This window comes from Lolium perenne, chromosome 3 (genome assembly GCF_019359855.2).
Source record: "Lolium perenne isolate Kyuss_39 chromosome 3, Kyuss_2.0, whole genome shotgun sequence".
Classification (NCBI taxonomy): domain Eukaryota; kingdom Viridiplantae; phylum Streptophyta; class Magnoliopsida; order Poales; family Poaceae; genus Lolium; species Lolium perenne.
In genome coordinates, this window is record NC_067246.2 from 274,665,171 (window position 1) to 274,684,437 (window position 19,267).

The 19,267-nt window shown below is 45.2% G+C and overlaps 3 protein-coding genes across 3 annotated transcripts; 1 reads left to right on the top strand and 2 right to left on the bottom strand.

The window, feature by feature from the left end:
* Positions 1-8,078: 8,078 nt before the first annotated feature.
* On the top strand, positions 8,079-9,080 carry LOC127340031 (uncharacterized). Its single transcript, XM_051365815.1, has one exon. It carries the CDS (start codon positions 8,079-8,081, stop codon positions 9,078-9,080), a length of 1,002 nt encoding a protein of 333 aa, XP_051221775.1.
* Positions 9,081-9,873: 793 nt separating this feature from the next.
* Positions 9,874-12,495, bottom strand: LOC127344485 (uncharacterized). Its single transcript, XM_051370780.2, has 3 exons — positions 10,705-12,495; positions 10,394-10,598; positions 9,874-10,271 (listed from the first exon to the last, which is right to left on the bottom strand). The coding sequence occupies exons 1-3, from the start codon at positions 12,274-12,276 to the stop codon at positions 10,060-10,062; spliced, it is 1,989 nt and encodes a 662-aa protein (XP_051226740.1). The 5' UTR covers positions 12,277-12,495; the 3' UTR covers positions 9,874-10,059.
* Positions 12,496-13,374: 879 nt separating this feature from the next.
* On the bottom strand, positions 13,375-17,964 carry LOC127344486 (probable protein S-acyltransferase 16). Its single transcript, XM_051370781.2, has 7 exons — positions 17,368-17,964; positions 15,200-15,292; positions 15,020-15,121; positions 14,859-14,936; positions 14,663-14,761; positions 14,484-14,579; positions 13,375-13,889 (listed from the first exon to the last, which is right to left on the bottom strand). The coding sequence occupies exons 1-7, from the start codon at positions 17,641-17,643 to the stop codon at positions 13,752-13,754; spliced, it is 882 nt and encodes a 293-aa protein (XP_051226741.1). The 5' UTR covers positions 17,644-17,964; the 3' UTR covers positions 13,375-13,751.
* Positions 17,965-19,267: the final 1,303 nt, after the last annotated feature.

Consider the following 19,267-nt stretch of genomic DNA (forward strand, 5'->3'; position numbering starts at 1 on the left):
ACACTAGTAGAGAAAGCGCTATAGGGGAACGCTCATTGGTAGCATACCTATCTAAACGCAAGCGAACGGTATTAGTAGTTGCGTGCCAAAAATAAGCACGCGTGTAATGGCAGCGTAGAGGAGGGTAGCGCACGCGACTAGTATGTGGGACCCAGCTGTACTCGGGTCCAAAAAGTACCCGCAACGCGCACTCACGGGGCATGCGACTGCTATCTCCATACCGGTCGTGTGTGCCTTTGTCCGCCCAATGCCAATATATTAGGTTGACATGCGCAAATCAGGAAAAATACTAGCCGCTTACCTTATTTTAGACACGCTGCTACTATCAGTTTACTGGTAGCGTGCCCTATTTGGGCACCCTGTTAGTAATCTCAGGATTTGCACCCCCGTGATTGATATTTTAGTTTTTTAAAAAATCATAAAAATGATAGAAAATAAAAAAAAATCCTTTGAGATGGCCATGTGTTATGTCATCTAGTTTTAAGGAAAACTAACAAACATGAATTTTGATATATTATGCAAAATGGGGTCATGTCTCGGTAACGGCTTTTCTGGTCGCATACGACCTCCTATGAAAATCTTTAATATATGAAAATGTATCTACGTAAAATTTTACATCCGATTTCAACCCCCTCCGGGCATTTAGCAAATTTTTAGATTCTCAAAAATCAAAAAGAAAAACAACGTTTTTTCAGGTTTTAGATTTCCATGAAAAATTTCAAAAAAATTCCCTCTCTCCATCTTCTCCACTTTATCCCTCCTCATCTTCCCATTCTTTCCCCCCTTCTCTCTTCTTTCTCTCCTCCACCTTCTCACCTCCTCCTCTTCCACTTCTTTCCCTCCTCCTCTTCCCATTCTTTCCCTCCTCCTCTACCCAAAGATGAGCCCCACCTCCGGCGACCACCTCCTCTCCGGCAACGAACGGCGACCACCTCCTCTCCGGCAACGAACGGCGACGACCTCCTCTCCGGCAACGAACGGCGACGCCCTCCTCTCCAACAACGGCAACCATCTCCTCCCCGACGACCACCTTCGGCGCCCTGCTCCACCACTGCTCTGTCACCGTCGACGACCTGCTCAGAAGACAGCGACCACCTCTGACGCCCTGCTCTGCCACCGCCGATGCCCTGCTCCAGCGACCGGATCCTCTCCTAGATCTCGTCAACGCCCCAAAGTGGCGACATGGACTCGATTGATTTGTTTTCGTTTGTAGGGTGTTTTGTGAAAAATCACGTGGACAACTGGCGATGGTCCCAATTTTTTTAAATAGCAAAAAAATAGTGGTAGCGGACATGACGAGAGCACGTGAGTAGTAACTTATTAGCAGCGTGTCGGGTGCGCACACGACTAGTACCTGACAGGTACCAGGGGCAGGCTAGGGCCCGCGGCTGGTAGCCAAAAATGGCATGCGACTGATAGGCTTTTCCCTACTAGTGGGAGGACATCAGCTACCGCAACAAACCAGCCAGGCTGACACTGCTAGAGGGTTGCGACACCAGCGATAGGTCATGGCGTGATCCACAACACACTACTAGAGAGACAATGCCCAAAGCGAGGCCCCCAAAGAGAGCAGATTGAGGCAGAGGGACGGATCCCATCACATCGAACATGAGAGACTTCATCGGGATGCCTTCAACACGGGAGCAACACCCATAGGGGACGCCGTCACCGGCACAGGCCACAACCATGTGCAGCTTTCCCCGAGGTCCAAAATCCGATCAAAGTTTCGGACGACATCGCAAGGACGTAGAGCAGACAAAGTAGAAATCACTGTCACGCCCCCAACCAAAGCCACACTGTGAACTAGTCCCAATTAGACTCATTCGCAGGGTGAACACAATCTAGTTGGCAATGCTCAGCCAGACCCAGATCTAGACGTCAACGATGCTAGGTTGGCGGCAACCTGACGACCCCACCATCCCTAGGGCGCCAACACCTGCACTAGCACGACCAAACTAGTCGGAGGGAAAACTAGACTACAATCGTGGGAGTAGCAGTACTGGGCACGCTGCCAACCTAGCAAGCATGGGTCGGCCTAGGGCCCATCCTAGATTCCCAACAAGTACATCGCCCCCAAGCGCCGCCAAAATCGCTGGAAAGCCCCGAATATGCGGGACTCTGACGTCAAGGAATGACCAGGTCGCCGGATCCAGCGCTGCCGGACCCAGATCAGGCCTAAAAGCAAACTCAATGGGTCGTGTTTGGCCGAGTCGATCTTAACAACACCTATGCTCAAACGGGCTACCCTAGCTGGCAGTCGACCGCTTGGGAGGTCAAATTCCGACCAAAAAATTCAATTTTTAGTAATATTCTAAATTTCTATTTATGGTAAAATTTCCGTTTTTAGTAAAAACTAATCTAACCAAATTTGCTATAGAGGGAAAGTTCTGCATGCGTGCGCTAGGAGACAGATTCGCTGATGTAAGCAGAATCTTTTCCAAATTTGAATTTTCAAAATGTTTTAAGTTTTAAACGACAACTCCAATTTAAGATCGCTTTCACCAATAAATCCGTCTCGACGAGATCTTCAAAACTAGCACCCATGTTAATATGTTTCTGCAACTTTTTTGGGGGGCTAAAAGTTATCAATCTAGTCTATTTGAATAATCAACCCTCCATGAGTGATCAACGGTAAATGTATAAAATTATCAACCTTCAAAGTTAATTTTATTTAAAACATTTTGATGGATTTTTTTAGCTCACATGTTATTAGCTCTTATTTTTTCTAACAATTGTTTGATGAAATTTGCTATTTATGGAAAATGTTGCATGCATTCCCTACGAGACAAAAAGAATGATGTCAGCGAGAATCTTTCTTTATTCTAAAATTTAAAATGTTTTATCTCCCAAAAGACAACTTCAATTTAAGATACGTTTTCACTAATGATCTCGTTTCGACGAAATCTTCAAAACTAACACTCATGTTCATATATTTCGGCAACTTCTTGTTGGGATAAAAGTTATCAACCCTGAAATACGTCATTTATCAACAGTAAATTTAAAAACTTACCAACCCAAAAAGCTAATTTCATTTCGAATATTTTAGCGACTATTTTTAAGTTTACAAGCTATCAACCTCGTGCCTCGTTATTTATCAACGGTAAATATAAATAACTACCAACCCTAAAAAGCTAATTTAATTTAGAAATATTTTAGCGAATCTTTTTAGTTTAGAAGCTATCAACTCGGTGCCCCGTTATTTATCAACAGTAAATATAAATAAGTACCAACCGTAAAAAGCTAATTTCATTTATAATATTTTAGCGAATTTTTTTAGTTTAGAAGCTATCAACCCACCGTCCCATTATTTATCAACGGTAATATAAATACCTAGCAACCTTAAAAAGCTAATTTCATTTAAAAAAATTAGGAACTCTTTTCTACTTTACAAGCTATCAACTCGGTGCCTCATTATTTATCAACGGTAATTATAAATAACTATCAATCCTAAAAAGTTAATTTCACTTATAATATTTTAGCAACCATTTTTTTAGTTTACAATCTATCAACCCGGTGTCCCGTTATTTACCAATGGTAAATATAAATAACTACCAGCCATAAAAAGTATTTCATTTAGAATATTTTACCGAATCTATTTTAGTTTACAAGCTATCAACCCGGTGCCTCGTTATTTATCAACGGTAAAAAAATAACTATTAACCAAAAAAGTTAATTTTATTTAGAATATTTTAGCGGCCTTTTTTTGTTTACAAGTTATCAACCCGGTGCCCTGTTATGTATCAATGGTAAATTTAAAAACCGAGCAACCCTAAAAAGTAAATTTAATTTAGAATATTTTAGCAACTTTTGTTAGCTTAGAATAGTATTTAATTTGAGTAGCAAGTGGTAGTTCATTTGAGTTGCAAGTGAATCCTCCACCTGTTATTTCTACCCTAAAAACCACTAGCCCGAAAATGAGAATTATAAAATTAATCCAAAAAACATGAATTACCATACGAATAACAACAAAAACATAATTGCAGAAAAAAGAATTGTCAAAAGGAAATTGTTAAAAGTAAGCCCGAAATAATAAAAAGTCATGAAAAGAAACATTAATTAGCGTACCAAAAAACCAACTAAAAGGGAATTTCAAATAAAGAGAATTGAGAGCCTGTCTCGTGCTAAAAAAACGAGATGCTCTGTGCATGCATCAACAACTTGTGAGAGCATGCCTCGTGCTAAAAAGTTCGCTCATTAAATGCAAACCAATGAAATGCTCTATGCATGCATGCAGTATGAACGCATGCAACTTGCAAATAGGAACATGAGATGTTAGTGTGAACACACAACTGCATGTGAATGTAATTAAACACTACGCGACAAGAAAAGGGAATTGATTTCGCGCACGTGCGAGCGCTGCCACGCAAAAAGAATAGACCGCACGAGCGGTCGAACGCGGAGGAGGGAATTCGTGCTCAAACCAACTATCGGGCCGACTGCCCACCCATGCAGGTGACCCGACCCAATCGGGGACCCATCGTGTGGTACAAAAAAATATTAATTTGTTCTACATCGTTCTGGACCAGACAGATTTTGCAGTAACTATTTGTTTAAATGTTGTTTTCCACGCGATCATAGTTAGTAATGCCATTTTGTACACAGATCTTGCTATGTTAGATAATCAAAAAAAGAGGTATGAGAATGTGGGCCTATTGTTTCTTGACTAAATGGGTTGCCCGGTTGGCTTCATTTCTTTGCAAACGAGAATCGCATGTCCTTCTTACCCGCGAATCCTATTCCCCGTTCATTGCGGGAGGGAGCTCCGATACGCCGAGCTGGTCGGTGCGGGGGAACGCACCGCACCGCACCCCCCCCCCCCCCCGGGCGTATATGGGCTAGGCCCATTTAGTTTGATCGTTGTTCGGATGAACGTACGCCCCCGACGTGGCTTACTGGCCCGGGCCGACAGAAACAGGTAGGATTTTCTTTTTTCGTTTCTTTTTTGTTTGTTAAATTTTTACTATTTGAATATTTTTGGAAAATAAAAAATTATCAAAATCTGAATACTTTAAAAATTAAAATTGAGCATCTCTGCTTTGAACAATTTTCAAAAGATTTTCGCTTTTTTAAAAAAACTTTTGAACAATTTTCAAATTGGAACAAATTTTAAATTTGAACAATTTTAAGTTTCAACAATTTTCTAATCTGAACAATTTTAAGTTTAAACTATTTTCTAATGTGAACATTTTTTTAATTTGAACAATTTTCTACTTTGAACAATTTTCTACTTTTAAACAATTTTTGAATTTGAACAAATTTCATATTTGAACGGTTTTTAAATTTGAACGGTTTTTAGATTTGAACGGTTTTCAAATTTAAACATTTTTTATTTTTTTTTAATTTGAACAATTTTTAAAAATTAAATATTTCGAATCTAAAAACTATAAATAAAACCGAAAACAGAAAAAAGAAAAGAAAACAGAAAAAGAAAAGAGAAAAGAAAAACGAAAAAGCAAAAACGAACTGCACAGGCTAAACAGACCCAAATGGGCCTAGTCCATACCCCACCAGGGGGTGTGCGGTGGCCACCCCGGTAGCCACCGCTTGGTCGGTGTATAGGTTTTGCCATTGTGGGACGTATCTGGGGTTCCGCTTAGTGAGAGATTTTATGGGCCGGCCCGTTACTACCAAGATTAGCGACGCTACTTTTTCCAGTGGTTTTCTCGGTTTTCGGCAGTCTATGTTGATTTTTAACGTTTTTTCGGGGTTTCTTCTGTTCTTTGGTCGATTTTTTAAAATACTTTTGAAACTATGATTTTCTAAAAAAAATGAACTTTTTCGAAGTTTGAACTTTTCTAGATCTGAACATTTTTAATATTTAAACTTTTTTTTAATTCGAACTTTTTGAGATTCAAACCTTTTCAGATTTGATTTTTTAAAATTTGATTTTTTTATATGAACATTTTTTAATTCGATTTTTTTTATTTCGATTTATTAATCTTTGAACTTTTTAGATTTGAATATTTTTAAATTTAAACATTTTAAAGATCTAAACTGAAAGGGAAAAAAAAGAGAGAGAAGTAGTACCTTTTGTTGGGCCCAGGGAGAACCTCTTCGGGCGGAGCGAACTCTGGCTCCGGCTTAAGGCGGAGAGTAGGCGCTCCTCTTTTTGCTAGGAATAGAGGGATGGTCTATAGACTGATCGATGGGTGCAACGTGCCGCACACCTCGACCAGACATGGGCCAGGCCCGTTAGTTGGACATGTGAAGGAGTACTTCATTCGGATTTCATTCGCTTGTTGGCTCGGAATTCCTTCCCTCTTTTCTTCTTGGTTTTCGGAGGGAATTGCATATTTCACCACGCTCCACTCCATTCCATGTGTTGCACAAAATATTACTTGGACATATTTTTTACGATTTCTACCAGGTTTTTCTCTAATCTTTTACAATTTCCACCACTTGGCTTTCTAATCAACCAATTAGCCCGGTTAACGGCAAAACAATAGTCGGGCCTCGCATGTGTACAAAAAACTAAAACTTAAAATGTCCACACAAAAAATAGTCTGAGGAAATTATTATTTTTTATGCACACTAGTATGTTATAGACTAAATTCCATATGTATCATCAACTTTTTACTTTAAAACCTACTTATATTTTAACAAAAATACTTGTATCTCACTAGAATGATCGTAGAAAAATAATTATACTTACAAAAATTATGTTTTTTCGTAGATGCTTTATAGGGTGTGATTTACCTATTCATAATTCGTTCATACATAAGTTATACCCTATGAGGAAACCAAAGGCCTTTTCGGCCGGACGCGGCCATACTGTGTCCAGCGTCCCGAGGCCTTCCCTCTGTTAAAGGTGGCGTACATGTATTACTGTGACATGATCTTGAAACAAATCGCCGACCAAATTGCGGCGTCTTCGGCATCAACAACAGCGGCAACGACGTCAGCATTGCAGTCAACATCGAAACCCAACCCGTTCTTCTAGGTGTATTTGTTCTCGGACTCTCGGTTCTGTAATATTCAAGATGGCCCCCGGCGACGATACCTGGAATTTTTAGCTATACCCGTTTGGAGATCATTTTTGCATATATAAAGTTTTAACTTTTTTTACATTTATCCTTTCATTGACATGTGATGTCCAACTACTATTTTGCCGTCAACTGAAAATGCTTAAATTTAAAAATATTCAAATCTAAAAATTGTTTGAACCTGAAAATGTTCGGATTTCAAAAATACAGGAATCTAAAAAGTTATTTTTTTCAAAAAAAAAACAAATCTAGAAATAGTCTTTGAGGCACTGCCTTGAGATAGTGGGTCTGATGGATGAGCTCGGCGGTGGTTGGTGGTAGATGGTAGCGCTTTCACCGTGTCTTCACTAGCGACTTGCCTGACAGTTTGCGTCTCAATGCGGTGGTTGGTGATGCGGGCAACGGTGAGATCTGTGGGTGGCGGCGTGGAGGCGTTAGTGCCCGGAGTCCTCCTCCTGGGGTCATTGGTCTTGCGTTTTCAGGGGAGCTGCTCCACCTCTTGATGGGTGCGGGGCCTCTCGGTTCGGGGTGGAAAAGCAGGGTGCTTTCATCGGATGTGGAAGATGGCATTGGGACACGGCTGCTCCCTGAGGTTGACAAGGGCATTAGTTCCTCTTTGATGTGCTTCTTCATCGACTCTGCTTCTACTCCGGTCAGATCGTGGAGCTGGACGAAGGCCTTTATGAACAACCCGTGCGTTTAACTTTACTGTTAAGACATTATTAATTTTAACACAGGGCTGCAGCCTTACCTCTAAAACAATTATTATTCTGAAAGTAGTATTGTTTTGTATGAACATTGAAGGTTGGGGAAGTTGCCAAGATCACATGCAAGCCAGAAGTAATAAACCTACGGAGCAGAAGGTTCACCTCCAGAGATACCACCGGAGTATGTCTGCTACTCCATTTAACTTAGATACTTGCTGTTTTACAGTGCAACACTCATTTTTTGAGGTGGAATTAGTGGTGGCATGCAGGCCGAGGAAAGGCTCGAGTACTGAGAGCGTGTGTGAAGAGAAAACTAGACCTGAGTATGACTACTGAACATTTATCCATACTGCACGTGTTAACTTAGTCTCCATATTATGAGAATGTGATGGCACTTCTCCACCGCCTCCACTCCGCCGTCGAAGAATCTTGGCCTCGCTGGGTCTGGGCGAGCCTCAATGGTGCGCCGCTGGACGCCGTCGGCGGGGACGGTGCGCTCTGCGGCTCGCACTGGAGCTCCCTCCTCCGGCTCCTTCCTCTTTGTCGGAGTATCTCCAGAGTTGCTGTCGGTGACGACGCCCGCACCTCCTTCTGGATGGATTCCTGGCTTCCCGTCGGTCCCCTGATGTCGGCCATGGCGGAGCTCTACTCCCACTGCACCTCGCCCTCCGCCACGGTGCAGCAGGTGATCCGCGCCGGCCTCGACAGCCTGCTGGTCCGTCGCCTGTCCTCCTCTGCTTCCAAGCAACGGGGCACGCTCCTCGACCTCCTCCGTGGAGTGCACCTCGACTCGACTCCCGACCGGCGCTCCCTCCCCCTCTGTGGCAAAAAGGACGGCGGGATCCGCACCTCTGACGTTTACGGACTGTGCACCATGGGCGGCGTTCAGGACGAGCATTATGCTCTCGTCTGGCGGAACTGGGCCCCCTCAGGTGTCCGTTTCTTCGCCTGGCTTCTGGTGCGTGGTCGCATACAATGCCGCGCAAACCTTCTCCACAAAGGGATCATCGACCTCGCTGCCAGCGGCTGCCCCCTCTGCAATGGCGCCGAAGAGACTCCTGCCCACATCATGTTTGGCTGCCCCTTCGCCCGTCGCTTCTGGTGCTCCATTGGTGCTGCATGTGATGAGGCCTGGCCGGTTGAGGCTGCTGCTACCTGCGCGCTGCCTGCGTCAGCACCCCGAGCGACGTCCTCCACTCTCCGTCTCCTGTGCTTCTGGCACCTGTGGAAGCACCGGAATGGCGTGGTCTTTCAAGGGCTCCCTCCCTCTCTTTCGCTGCTCCGCAAGAGCTGCCGTGACGATGCCACCTTATGGCGTGCTAGGCTTCCTGCTGAGCTCCGCGGCGATGTCGACCAGTGGCTTACCTATTTCCTCCCCGAACGGCCATGATCTCCCTCTTGTTTTCTTTGGCTTTTTGTTTGAGCTCACTCCCCCCTTAATTTGGTGGCGTTGGGTGCTGTCTCCCTCTCCCCTCCTCTGCTGTCACCACAAAATGGGGACTCCACCCCAATCTCTGATGAAATGGAAAATTCAGGCGGGAGCTTTTCGCTCCCCCCGGTGATCACTCAAAAAAAAATGGAAGATGTTTTTCCTTACAAAAAGGTTCTAGTAAGATATGGACTATACTACACTGAGAATCCATTGGTGCTCCATTGGTACTGCATGTGATGAGGCCTGGCCGGTTGAGGCTGCTGCTACCTGCGCGCTGCCTGCGTCAGCGCCCCGAGCGACGTCCTCCACTCTCCGTCTCCTGTGCTTCTGGCACCTGTGGAAGCACCGGAATGGCGTGGTCTTTCAAGGGCTCCCTCCCTCTCTTTCGCTGCTCCGCAAGAGGTGCCGTGACGATGCCACCTTATGGCGTGCCAGGCTTCCTGCTGAGCTCCGCGGCGATATCGACCAGTGGCTTACCTATTTCCTCCCCGAACGGCCATGATCTCCCTCTTGTTTTCTTTGGCTTTTTGTTTGAGCTCACTCCCCCCTTAATTTGGTGGCGTTGGGTGCTGTCTCCATCTCCCCTCCTGTAAAACTGCTGTCACCACAAAACGGGGACTCCACCCCAATCTCTGATGAAATGGAAAATTCAGGCGGGAGCTTTTCGTCCCCCCCGGTGATCACTCAAAAAAAAATGGAAGATGTTTTTTCCTTACAAAAAGGTTCTAGTAAGATATGGACTATACTACACTGAGAATCCACCAGATGATTAACAAGCGAAACCTGATGCCCATGTCCAAGATTTACAGATTATTTTGGCAGACGATTAACCATCATAACACAGCAGCAGGGAGCATGCATGGTCTCACTTCACACCTGATAACATTACACAGTTGCTAGCGGCGACCACGAAGGACAGAAGATTCAATCTTCATACTCAGAAAGAGTCATACCGAGACTCCGAACTGGGCAATATGTTGAGATTCTTCGAGAGCTCCACGTCTCCCTCGGAGCAGAAGTAGACGTGGTCCATCTGTAGCATGTCACCCACGCTGCGGGTTCCATCATCCGTGATGTCTTTCCCGATGTACTCGGCGCGGTCTGGATACACAATCTTCCTCGCGGTACGCACGCCATAGTAGCAACGGCCTGTTGTTATTACAAAATATAAAAAGCCGGCCATGGTTATTATTCAGCGAGAGATAGAAAGCACCTTCATGTATAAACCAATCCAGACTAGTACTTGCTTTGATGGAACAATGACGACTTACCAGCATATGGATAGGGTAGAGTGCAGCAGAAACTTGGCTTATTTGGATCATCATCCACGAGCCTGAATTCAGCGAAGAAGAGCGTCTTTTGCGGCCGCAGCTCGCAAGTAGCCATAAAATTAACGTGGTAGCAGGTGTGAAATTTGGGAGGGGCTTCCCCGCTTTTCTCCACACCGCAGATATAGTCCAGGGTATATTTTGGTTCCTATAAGAAGCAAGCAATCAGTAGGGCTAGTCGAATGATGGCAAGATAAATATTTGTAGCTAGCAGCTCGAAAATTATGATCGAAAACAACTTTATATATGGCTACCCAGAAATGTTGTGTCGCGTATTCCTTCAGAATCCGTTCAAGCTTTGAACGGAACCACCTCCTCCGCTCCTCATAGCATGATCTATTCCTTGACACCACGCTCAGGGCCTTTACACAAAGTTCGGGTGCCTGCACTAATGCTGGTGCTGGAGCCCTGGATCTGCTCAACACCATGTCTAGAATGGATGCTATGTCATCGATGGGCAACACGGTACCACCAGTTTGAGCCTCCTTCATCAAGGAGAGCAGTTTGTTTCGCTCAACGGGCATGAGCAGCAGCTGCTGGTGCAGTTCACCCAGCTGAAGAGGCAGAGGGTGTCCAGCGGCCATGGAAGCTTCATGGAAGGGGTTCTTTTCAAACCTCTCCGTGGATGATGGTAACATGGTAGCAATGTCGCATTTCGCACTGCAGAGGTTCTCCAGAGCGCAAGCCGCCACTGAGAGCTGGGGGTCGGCGAATGCGGCGAGCTCCGTAAGGCCCTTAAGGGAATGCATCTCGACGCGGAGCAGAGAGAGGGGGTCAAGGATGTCAATGTATTGCTCAATCTTGGTGCGTTCAGACTCCGGGAGAGGGCAGCCGTGCCTGTCGTACCAGATGGAGTTGACGATGATGTTGCAGACAGGGTCCATGGAGCCATAGCAGTGGCCGGCCATGAGGAAGCTGCGCATGAGCGAGCCCGAGGGGGTGGGCAGTAATGTGAGCGCCCTGATGTAGAAGTGGTGTAGCATACCATGGAGGTACATCTCGAGAGACTGCAGGTAATTGCATGCGTCACGGCTGCACGGGGTCTTCAATCTGTGCTTTTGAGCATATCCCTGCGTCAAGCAGGATGATAGCTTGGCAGACATGTCCGTGTGGTCGATATGCTGCCGGAGAGACGTGATGCGATGAGCTGCTCGGCGGACAGTGGTGGTGATGGTGGTGGTGGTGCTGCCATCTGCAGAGACGTTGGTGGTAGTCGTCGTGCCGCGAGGGGTCATTTGGGCATCGTAGGGGCGGTGCAATAGACGGTGGATGGCTCTGACATTTTCAGAGCTGAGGGAAACCTCCGAAAATTGCTTCTTCAGAAGGGCAAAGGCGTCGGGGTAAAGCCGGATGGCCATAAGCTGCACCAGAGTGTCGGGCGCAGGGTGACCTGCCTCTTGGGCTGCCCACTTGAAGGCGGCCTGAGTTCTTGCGGAGTCAGGGTCAAGGCCCTGAGGCTGATGCTGAGCATCATGCTCATAGAGATCGTGCTGAACGAGCATGACGGCGAGAGGGAGATCGGCTCTAGCCCAGTAGAGGTATCGAGAGGCCTGTTCCTCGGTGAGGCACCCGAAGTAGCCGACGAGGAAGTTGACGAGGCTGCGGTAGGATCGGCCTGCCATCACGTCCCAGACGTAGTCAGCGTCGTTGGGTTTGGGGAAATCCGCCCACGCTTCTCTCTTGGACCTCTTTGCGGCGGGTGGAGCGGACGAGGCGGCGGCGGCATAGGGGAGGAGGGCGAGGATGTTGAGGATGATGTTGGAGACGGGGTCGAGGAGGCCCAGGCATAAGCCGCCGTCGTCCAGGAGGTCGATGAGCTCCGTCATGTTCTCGCTCGCGCGGGGCAGCCGGTCGAACGCCGCCTTGTAGAAGCCGACGATGAGATTTAGGATGGCTTGATGCAAATCCTGGTCCGAGAGAAGACTGCCATTATCGCCGTCGTCCGTGCGGCAGCCGCGGCTGTGCAAGCACGAAATCAGCCCCCTCCGAAGGGGGGCAGAGCCGCAAGAAGGGGATCCAGACTCCCATCATCAGCTGCGATCGATCTGCGACTGCGAGCACAGACGGCGGGCGGGCGGGTGCTGTCGATATTTCTGGCGAGAGACAGCCAGCTGCTCAGGGGTTTACTATGTTTGACGTACCGACCCGTACTGAAACGGGCCTATATTTATACCGACCTTTGGCAAAGGAAAGTCCACGCAGACCAACACGTCCAATACTTGCTTAGTCCTAAATTATGTTGCACATAATTTATAGTCGGAGTCAAGTTTTTCAAAGTTTGATTAAAAATATATATGAAAAATACCAATATCCACAATATCATATTCATATTACGAGAACCCCATGAAATATATTTTCATAATATATGCAGTATATATTGCAAGGATTAATATGATTGTCTTTATAGATGATTAAATTCTGCAAACTAATCACTCCTAATTATACTGATATATCAGCAAATAGATTGCAACATAATGAGTAGGAAGCAGGTTATGAACCTGGCTAGTGGGCTTGGAATTCCCCGTCGGCCGAGTCTGGTTGTACAAAGAAATAAGAATGTGTATATGTACACAGAAGAGAGACGCCCTTTGAAACACGCTCTTCTGCTCACCCTTTAATTTTGTTCGCTCCTTGCATCTTGCTGCAGTAATCCAGGCAAGGCACTGGTAGTGGTACTGTGGTAGGATAACTAGACAAGAAATAAGGTTACTGCTGCTGTCAGTTAACAGGCAAACTGTTATGGAGTTTAACCTGAAACCTCCAACTATACCAGCCACAGTTTCTCATGGGCCAGAGCATTCTCGCCAAGTTTCACATATAATAGCCGACCGATCAAGAAAAAATCTCTGTATTCCCAGCCGTGCAAAGTCGCCAGATTAGCCTGTCTGGTCTGCGCAGCACGTATACATGCACACACATTTGCAGACAGAATCAGCAAAAATATATTCCACGAATGCCAACTTCTATTTAAGAACAACTCTCTATACAGATTTGAGTACCTTGGATATTTGTCCCTATGACATGAGACCGCAACGAACTTCAGCCATTTACATTACAACAGAGGAGCAGTCTTTTTGAGCCTTCAGCCCAGGCCTCTGTATACAGACTACTCCAGATTTACAGCGGAATCAGCACTTTTCTCATCAAGTATGTCAAATAGACTGGGATAACTAAACTAAGTTAGGATTTCTAACTTAACATATATTCTTGGAGCCCGAAGGAGACCCTCTCAAAGCTGCTCCCCTTGTATCTTACATTCACACATTTGAATCCCACAGAATACACTCTCAATGCAAGAGTTTCAAGACATTGACAAATGCTCTTCTTTTTTGAATGCTGATGTGGATAATGGAATATCATATGATGTGCGGAATCGAATGCCATTGCCTGTGTTCCTTGATACAGGGCAGAGCCAGCACAATATATTGGGCCCTAGCACCTGTTATAGGGGAAACATGTTGAGAAACAAGTACTTAATGATGTCCCATGGCTCCTGATATACTTTATGATACAATTTTACAAAGCATACTATAGTTTAATATGAAAACCGAGTGTTAATTTTTGGCACATGCGAGCATGTGCACCCATTTTCAACTACACACACTTGCACATTTCGGAAAGTATTGAAATATTCACAATTATGAGCACTAGCAAAAGTTGTGCCAAAATGTGCACCTGTCCTAACTTGTGTATTTCCCATGAAAAAATTCTATAGCCAAAAGGTCAATATGAAAAATCGCATATAAAGTATAAACCATGTCGAGCTGAATATCGTCTTCCAAAATTTGCAGATAACAATGGTGTGCTCTAGATTTCGTTGCATCTACTTTTTGTTCTAGAATATGTAATCCTTTCCAACTGACAAGTAGAAGCGTAGTCATGGAATCATGGGCTTATAGAGGGTATGACCAAATACTGTCTCAGTATGAAATAAATTTAGTAAGAAGATGCTTGCATCATAGCATGTGAACATACTCCAATGCTAAAGTATTCACGGCATGTGTAAAAGAGAAATGATGCAAATAATTCTTACTGAAAATGTATTATGATAGAACCCGAGATCATATGGATGATGGTAAAGATTTCCAGCCTTTTCTGCCAACCACATCGCCCTAACTCCTTCATGGTACTGCAAACCACCAATAGACATACCATTATACATATGGAAACAATAATAAAGTCCTCAAAGACAAGGGGTCCTATTTTCCAAACCTCGATAGTGGTTTTATTATGCAAGATGAGGTAAACATGCCAACCCAAGAGAATTGACGTGGACAATAGTATTGGACATAGAATGACACCGCAAATAATCTGCACATATTTACAGCCTTGTGTTAGTTATTTAGAATGAATATTTTACTTGCCATGTATATGCTGGCAACTGGAATAACTTCCTCATGGTACATACTATTGATGATCTTGGGGAATCACTGCCTGATTGTTCATCTTTAGGTGCACTATGCACAGCAGCCCCAATTATCAGAATCTGATACAAATGTAAATCTTCTCAAAGCAAATCTCCAATCATAGTCACTAAAGTAAAACAAGGATATTGAATATTTGAATTACCATAGAATAGAGGCTTGCGGTTGCAACATATAGCACAAACACTAGGAAAATCTTGTAATTCTCGTGTCCAACACAATTGTTAATCCAAATGCAGTGATGATCCTGCATGAAAAAAAAAATTAGCATACATGTCCATAAGAACCACAAAATAGAAAAAGGGCCTCAAAATTCAATCAGCACCATTCTCAGAATGCATCTCTTGCAGACACGACAATGATGTGCACGAGGAGGTTTATAATGTGAACACTTCTGGCAATATCTCAAATCACCACCCTGCAATGATGCGCACAAGGAAGTTCACACAAGTTGAATTCAGGAAGCCAAATAAGGTTAACACTATTGTACATTACCAAACAGCCGCATGGCCTTCATTATAACGCAATGAAGGTAATGCCACCTAATCCTATTTCGGTCTTCATAGATTAGACATATTTTCCATATTTTCAGAAAAAGGTCCATTAGATGAGCATGCTACCTAACTACATCTGAAAACCAAGAAGAATATTGTAGGAAGATATGATCCAACTGAGGGGTTTTCTTGTTTGCAACACTGAGATTATTTTTGGATGCTCGGCAGTCACAAATTTCACGACCAAAATACACCTTGTGGTTAAAAAATAGTAGTAGCAACATAATTATAGCCACTGAAATCATCCCAACACATAAAAGCAAAACATGGATAATGCAATATATTTTCTCCAAATGAGCACATCGATGACTAAAACAAAGCACTAAGGCCTCATACACGATAATAATATCAACTCGTGAAAACCTTTGTTATGATTAATCATGTCTGGCATCTGATTTGGTGTTATGTTGATCTTAATCAGATAACAGTAAGCTAAGGTTGCCAAATCCGATACACCATTTCTTCAGAGCTAAGACAGATCGCAAGATACATAGGCAAGAACAATATGATATAGATGAAGAGGAGAGTTGAGAAGGGAGATAGAGATATTGAGGAAAGATTCAGATTTCTCTTACCATTTCCTCAGAGCTAAGACAACAGGAATTATACATTTTCCATACTACTATAATACACATGTCATTCACACATGTTTTAATGCGCACACAAAGGTCAGCAAACCGTTAAGCTTTGCCACTACCGACACTGATTTGTTCTTCATGTTTTGTCATAGCAGTACTGAAAAATCCAAGCAGAACCACTAGGCACAACTAACAGCTGGTCACAGGATTGATTTTTTTTATTAATGGCGTCAATTTTGCTCTACAAAATGAGATTTTTTTCTCTATGTTTATTCTTTTTCCGTTGTTCCTTTTGGCATTTTCTTGTACTTTGTCTTCCTCTCCTTCAAGATGAAAGAACTTTTTTCAATGAAAGGAGCCCCAACGAGCTCCTGATTTCAATTTTAACGAAAGAACATTAATATATTTCCAGCATTCTTCGGAAAAAATGAGAGTGGCTCAGTATCGGCATGATGTGCTCCCCTTGCAGTGAGGACAATGAGGGCTTTTTAAAACAGGTTTCTTTATCGCGGGAACGTGAGCTCCCTTGTCGCCTAGCGCGACGGAATCAGATCCACCGTCCGATCCCACGGCTCCCTGGCAACTTTTGTTTTTTTTTTGCAAAGAAAATCACCGCCACGTGTCAAATCACCATTGAGTCGCGCCTTTTTTTGCCGCGCGCGATTGGAATCCTTTTAAAATAAGGCTAACTCTAATTCTTTCCATAGCTTGAGACTTATTATAATAAACCATGTGAAAGCTAAAAATGGAACATGGGATTAACAATGTAATGGCTGTTGTATTACATCTGTTGAGCGCGAACTAATTGTGCATGTTAGGGATGGTGACTGGTGACACCATTCCCATCATATCAAGCTTTGAAGACATGGAAACTCAACATGTTAGTATCTATGATTCATTATTGTTTTAAACTTATTCTGAAATGATGTTTTTTTTTTGTACTTTGATATTCACTGTAAATTTTCGATTGCAAATTATGTTTGCAACGTGGAACATCCATCCTGAAAATCCTGGGCCCGCCACTGGGTGCAGTGTGCCAATGTGGAAGGATCCAGAGCAAGATACGGTGCCCATGCCCATCCTTGGACTCAGATGCACATCTATGCACGGTTCCTCTCCACCGGTCCACCTCCCACTGATATACTGTATCAGGAGTTCAGGACTGAGCTAAAAATGGCAAGGGAGCGTTCCGCTCCAAAGATCCAAATCCCACAGCCGGAATCGGCAACGCGGTGGATCTTGCTTGCAGGCAATGTTCTAGTAATTCTAAATCCAGGACCCCACCCACGCTGGATGCTTAATTCTGCACACGAGTCACACGAAAGATCCAGTCTTGGCAGCGAGATCTGGTGGGGGCGTACCTTACGCTTGATCTCGTGGATGGGGGTCTGGGCGTCCTCGACGTCGGGCACGAAGGCCGGCGGCACGCGGCCCGGGTCGCGCGTGATGGCGAGGCCGTAGGTGGCGACGCAGGCGAGCGCGAGCGCGGTGTAGGCCGCGGCGTTGGCGACCCCCGCCGCCGTGGCGAGCCCCAGCCACGCGGGGACCGCGAGGAACACCGTGGTGTAGTAGACGTACCCGATCGCGGCGAGCACCGAGATTATCGGCAGGGTGACGTACCCCGGCCGCCCCGCCATCGGTCCGGACGCCGCCTACCGCCGCTACTCTTCCGGCCGGCCGGGCGGGGAGGGCATTCCGTGGGGGCAGGGGAGGGGAGGGAAGCTCGCGGCGGGCGAGCCGGCGGGCGGAGGGGGCGGAAGCTGCGGCGCGCGGCGAGCTGACTGAAGCAGCAGCTGAGCTGAGCTCGCTGGCGTCTGACGAGGGAAAAGAAAGAGCTTGCCGGCCCGGTTCGGTGTGGGTGCGATGCGAAGGCGTCGTCAGGCGGCAGCAGCAGCGAGAGCGAGTAGGACGAGTTGGGGTTGGTAGGCGGTGGACGTCCGGAGCGTGGTGTGGTGTGGTTGCCGGCGTGGGACACGTTCGATTGCGTAGCCGTGCCGTGAGGGCTGCAGCCTTTGCAGGTGTCATCATCACTCATGGACGAGGTTCGAGCTCAAAATAATTCCCCTGGTACTCCTACATTTGGCATGCAGCTTTTTCTGGTGGGAAAACCAGTCGTGCTTCGAACCATTTTGAGATGGTTGCCTCCACTCTACAGTTTCACATGGTCCCTACTACTACCTCTTCCACCCATTTTCAAGGCTTTTTTTTGATCGGTCATTTTCAAGGCTTGATCAAAGATTCAACCATCTTAATTTGGGGTTTATTTGCGAAAGAAAAAAATGTACTCGTTGAGTGACAAAAGCACCTAGGACGTGTTTGATTCCCTGCAGAAGGGTCAGGCAATGCCGTTGACGAGTTGATGATTAAGCACGATGTTGTTTATATGGCAGTGGTGGTACTCGGGAAAAATGTGACCACATTAGGCCTTAATACCACCGTCCCATGATCCCATTGCCAGCATCAGACTATGTATTTTCTACGGGGCTTAAGTCGGTTTAAAGTGCTTGTTGATAGATGACTCAAGTGTGATGTGATGTGTTGAAGATCCCAAATAATTGCATTACATGCATCTCCATTACGATTGCACAACTCACTGCATTTGTATGAGGCACAATATATGTAGACCAACAATGCATGTTCTTGATGGGTGAAGATGAGTGACCTCAACGATGGTAACATGGTGATGGATGATAGGTCCCTAGTTTTGCTGTTGTGACGAAGTGAAATTCGACTACTTCCTAGTGTCCAAGGTGGTTGAGCTCTCGGTCTTACAGGTGAACATGTTTAGGCACTCAATGTAAACACAAGCACGCACCCATAAATTCTCATTAACTAGCACCGCCACCACTAACAATAAGCAATTTCATAAGAAAATGAACACAAGTTCATGATAGCTAGTACCACCATAACACCATCGAGCTATCAGAGGAGGAATGGATTGGTGGAGGTTGTAGATCTACATCTCCTCTTTCAAAACCCTCAAAGAGATGTAAGAATCATAGGAGAGATGAGAGAGGAAGCAAGTTTAAGAAGGTCAACAATGGTGGGAGAAAATAAGCTCAAGAACCCTACAAAACCATTGGGGGAATAAGCCCCTTTCGTAGGCAAGCCAAATATAACCATTTGGAGGCCAAAACGGGAAGCTCGGTAGCTGATATGGTCCAGCCGGACCTAGAACCTGGCCCCCTCTGCTACAAAATCGTCGATTTTGGTCCTAGACCCGGTAGACCGAGTGGACTACCGGTAGAAAAATATATTTAC

Coding starts and splice junctions, on each gene's coding strand:
- LOC127340031 (XM_051365815.1), top strand. CDS start 8,079: ATGGCACTTCTCCACCGCCTCCACTCCGCCGTCGAAGAATCTTGGCCT.
- LOC127344485 (XM_051370780.2), bottom strand. CDS start 12,276: ATGACGGAGCTCATCGACCTCCTGGACGACGGCGGCTTATGCCTGGGC. Junction 10,599..10,704: donor ACGCGACACAACATTTCTGG/GTAGCCATATAT, acceptor TGCTTCTTATAG/GAACCAAAATATACCCTGGA. Junction 10,272..10,393: donor TCTACCCTATCCATATGCTG/GTAAGTCGTCAT, acceptor TAATAACAACAG/GCCGTTGCTACTATGGCGTG.
- LOC127344486 (XM_051370781.2), bottom strand. CDS start 17,643: ATGGCGGGGCGGCCGGGGTACGTCACCCTGCCGATAATCTCGGTGCTC. Junction 15,293..17,367: donor TCCACGAGATCAAGCGTAAG/GTACGCCCCCAC, acceptor GCATCATTGCAG/GGTGGTGATTTGAGATATTG. Junction 14,762..14,858: donor ATTCCCCAAGATCATCAATA/GTATGTACCATG, acceptor AAATATGTGCAG/ATTATTTGCGGTGTCATTCT.